Source organism: Sciurus vulgaris (assembly GCF_902686455.1).
Source record: "Sciurus vulgaris genome assembly, chromosome: 10".
Lineage (NCBI taxonomy): Eukaryota > Metazoa > Chordata > Mammalia > Rodentia > Sciuridae > Sciurus > Sciurus vulgaris.
In genome coordinates, this window is record NC_136470.1 from 15673683 (window position 1) to 15678237 (window position 4555).

The 4555-nt window shown below is 43.1% G+C and overlaps 1 protein-coding gene across 1 annotated transcript; it reads left to right on the forward strand.

Annotated features, from left to right (window-relative positions):
* Positions 1 to 232: 232 nt before the first annotated feature.
* Positions 233 to 2982, forward strand: LOC306670369 (thymidylate synthase-like; the record flags this gene model as incomplete). Its single annotated transcript, XM_079155068.1, has 2 exons — positions 233 to 300; positions 1787 to 2982. The coding sequence occupies 2 exons, from the start codon at positions 233 to 235 to the stop codon at positions 2562 to 2564; spliced, it is 846 nt and encodes a 281-aa protein (XP_079011194.1). The 3' UTR covers positions 2565 to 2982.
* Positions 2983 to 4555: the final 1573 nt, after the last annotated feature.

A 4555-nucleotide genomic window follows, 5' to 3' on the forward strand; every position in this document is an offset into this window, starting at 1 on the left:
CAGAGAACCCAGTCATCTGGGCTAAACTTCTGATTTATAGAACAGAGAGCTAATAAATGAGTATTGTGTTAAGGTGCAAAGTTTGTAGTAGCTATTTTGTCACAATAGAAGGGACACAGAGTTTTTAAAGACCTTATGCCCTTCTATTTTCTCTTGGAATCTTGTCATGGTGAGGAAGCTGTGTCTAGACCAGCCTGCTGGAGAATGACAGACCACATGGAGCAGAGCTGAGATGCCTCTGCTGATGGCTGGCCAACTTCTAGAAGCAGGGTCATTGGAGCAGCCCATAGCTGGCCTCAGGTACTTGGGGTGGCCAGTCAAGGGTAGAAGCATTCAGATATCCTGGTCTAAGTTGCTGGCCTGCAGAACCACGGGTTATTTATCGATTGTTGTTTGGGCAGCGTGTTTCAGGGCGATTTGTTACACAGCGATATCTTCATGTTACACAAGCAGGCACCACACTTCTGATGCCTTCACTCAATGCTGAGCATGTACATAGTCACCTGTAGAACAGATGGAACTGACCATTCTTGAGATGTGAAGCACTGGGTGCTTGTAAGTGCCTGCAATCCCAGAGGCTCCAGAAGCGAAAGCAGGAGGATCTCAAGTTCAAAGCCAGCCTCAGCCACTTAATGAGGTCCTAAGCAACTTAGTGAGATGCTGTCTCAAAACATAAAATAACAAGCACAAGGCCCTGGGTTCAATCCCCAGCACCACAAAAACAAAACAAAACAAAACAAAAAACATAAAATAAAAAGGGATGGGGATGTAGTTAAGCACCTGTGGGTTTGATCCCTGGTACCAAAACAACAACAACAACAACAACAACAACAACAACAAAAAATGACAACCAAAAAGCCCTCCAAAATAAAAGGATGAGAAGCGTTGTCTGGACAGTGATAAGATCACATTTTAATGAAATATTTAGGCAGATACTATAGTAATTTCTCCTTCTCCATAGTCTTGCTTTCTGTGGTTTTAGCTACTGTCAACTTCAGTCTGAAAATATCACTTTGAAAATTCCAGAAATAAGCAAATTCAAATTATGCAGTGTTGCGAGTAGCATGATGAAATTACATGCTGTCCTGCTCTGTCCCTACAAAGGCACGTGAATCATCCATATGTCCAGCATATCCACAATGTATACATTACCCTCCCAATTGTTACTTCATAGCTGTTTGTTATTAAGTTGATGTGGCATCTCAGCGCTTATGTTCAAATAACCCTTATTTTACTTAATAAGGTTTCAAAACACAAGGTAATGATGCTGGCATTTCATATATGCTAATGAGAAGCTATAAAGTTCTTCCTTTAAGTGAAAAGATGAAAGTCCTTGACAATAAGGAAATTAAAAAATCATACCCTATGATTCTAAGATCTATGGTAGGTTATTGCTGTTAATCTCTTACTGTGCCTAAATTATAAGTTAAAATTTATCATAGGTATGTATATTAAACAATCTAGTATTTCTTGGGTTGGGTACTGCCTGTGATTTCAGGTGCCCACTGGGGGTCTTGGCAGATGTGCCCCAGGGGTGAAGAAGGACAATCATCCCCTCTGACTCATAAATCCTTACATGGTTTTAATCAGGATTATTAAAATTCCTCAATGCCCCTTCAATTCAAGTAGCAATATAATCATCATTTTTTTATGACTAGAAGTTCAGGACAAAGTAGTCTAAGAATCCATTTTCACCACTGTCAATATGAGTGCAAATTGCGGCGAAGGCGGGAAAGAACTGAGGAGCTCGGCTGGTGCTTGTTCCTGACGGCTTCCCACCAACCAGCTTTTCTCTTAAACCTGGAAGGGAACGGAGAACCGGCAAAGATGAATTTCCTCTGCTGACAACCAAACGTGTGTTCTGGAAGGGTGTTTTGGAGGAGTTGCTGTGGTTTATCAAGGGATCCACAAATGCTAAAGAACTATCTTCCAAGGGAGTGAAAATCTGGGATGCCAATGGATCTCGAGACTTTTTGGATGGACTGGGTTTCTCCACCAGACAAGAAGGGGACCTGGGCCCAGTTTATGGCTTCCAGTGGAGACATTTTGGGGCAGAATACAAAGATATGGATTCAGATTATTCTGGTCAAGGAGTAGACCAACTGCAAAAAGTGATTGACACCATCAAAACCAACCCTGATGACAGAAGAATCATCATGTGTGCCTGGAACCCAAAAGATCTTCCTCTGATGGCGCTGCCTCCATGCCATGCCCTCTGCCAGTTCTATGTGGTGAATGGGGAGCTGTCCTGCCAGCTGTACCAGAGGTCGGGAGACATGGGCTTGGGTGTGCCCTTCAACATCGCCAGCTACGCCCTGCTTACCTACATGATTGCGCACATCAGAGGCCTACAGCCAGGTGACTTTGTACATACTTTGGGAGATGCACATATTTACCTGAATCACATTGAGCCACTGAAAATTCAGCTTCAGCGAGAACCAAGACCTTTCCCAAAGCTCAAAATCCTTCGAAAGGTTGAGAAAATCGATGACTTCAAAGTTGAAGACTTTCAGATTGAAGGGTACAATCCACATCCAACTATTAAAATGGAAATGGCTGTTTAGAATGCTTTCAAAGGAGTTGGAAAGGTTTTGTCACTGTAGGGGTTGGGGCCAATGCCCAGGTAAAAGTTTTTTTCTATAGAAAAAGGAACTAGGTAAAAAAAGCTGTCCATGACATTTGTTGTTATTCATTAGTCTTTAAGTATGTTACCATTGGCAGATATAACTGTGCTGCTTGCTTTACTAATTGCATTTTGTTGACTGGGGGAGCACAAAATGCTAAGCAAAGAAAGCAGAAATTTATATACTTTTAGCAAAAATATATAGCATTTCAGTCTCTAGGCTTCATGAAGAAGACTGATGAATTGCATTGGTTATATAAGCTATTCCCTTCAATTTTGAAGTAACCCATCCATTATAATATATGTGCTTATGAATGCTTGTTTTATAAGTTGCTATAATAAAGAACTATTTGCATTTGTCTTTAAAAAAAATATGAGTGCAAATTATAAATATGTAGAAAATAAACTAGCCGTCGTGCCAAACTTCTGATTACGGCCAAAAGCGGACGTGTTGTGGCAGATAACTGATGTAAAAACATGAAGACGAGAACATTTCAGTGGTGTACTCGTGTTGCCATAGATTAAATATGTATCTATAAATATGTGCGATGTGTCTCCACACGCGCGTGTGGGCCGTCCTCTGTGAACTCCAGCAGCTGTTTTACAAACTCGGGGCTCTTCTTCAGCAGGCTACAGCCTATTTTCGGTTCCAAAGATGATCCCACAGGCCTGTGAAGCCAAGTTGGGAGTGCCTCAGTTTTATTTTGAATGCTTCATGTGGATGTGAGGGATCTTGAATTTGGAAACCTCCATTTTTAGAGTATTTCAGTATTAGGAAGGTTGTGACAGTATCTATTGTTAATATCCTCAAAAATTCACCATGGAGGGGCTTCCCCCCATCCCCAGATGAACCAGGAAATGATAGGACAGACATGCAGGTGGAAGTTGCTGTGGATGGAGGTGAAACTAGTGTGGAGGAGAAAATAAATGAGCAAGAGACTGCCATTGCCAGGGGGTTGTGGGGGAGAAATTTTGGGGTGGCAGAATAAGCAAAGGCTCCCAAAGAGCAGCAAGCAGGTTATCAAAGGTGACAGAGAAAAATCTCCTGTGTGAATAAAGTGGGAGTGGGGGCAATGTGTAGGGAATTTGATTCAAAACACTACTGACCAATGGGGCACAGGAGGACAAGAAGTGCGGACAGAGGATGTGAGCCTTCAAGTCCAGCTACAGAGAAGCCCAGGGAGGCATCACTGGTCTTCCTTACCCTGGGACCTAAGAGATTGCCCTGGGTAAGGTACTTATATGTCTCATGTGCTTGGTAGGATTTTCATCTGGAGACTGCTGCGGTGCTTTATTAGCTGAGAAGGAATGTTCTCCAAGAGGAGTTCTGCTACACTCAGACCAACAGAAGACTACACAATTGGACGCACGCCATCGCTGCTCACTGGTACTGTTTACATTAGGAGGAGCAATGGCGGAGGACAAACTGACGCCCAGTTAAGCTTCAGTACTGCACAGCCCTTATTCCAGTAGGACCTGGGCATTTCCAACAAGCACAATTTGATCTGGAGACAAGTTTCTGTGGGATTTTCAAAAGAAGGTAATAATGGTTAGGTCAGAGACTCAGCAAAAATCTAGGTTTTCTTACTTTGGTTGGATCTTTTCCTCTAAGGGGTGGAGAATCTCATAGGATTTGGGTGTATATGCCCTGTATGATGGGGACTCATTATATCAGTCTCCCTGGGAAGTATTTTTCACACATGCACCTTTAACCTGACCAGTGGGCCCCTGTCCAGCCCCTTTCCACACCTTATGCCTCAGCCCTACAGCCTTCCTTCATTTGTTCTGTGCAAAGAGCTCAGTAAACGGAGTCTTAGAGAGGGGGATGGTCAGGTGTGTTCGTGACCCACAGTCTTCATGAACCCCTCCACGTGTGCAGCTCCTCCTTGGAGATGTCACATGACCCGGGCACCACTTTATGACAGCACTGTC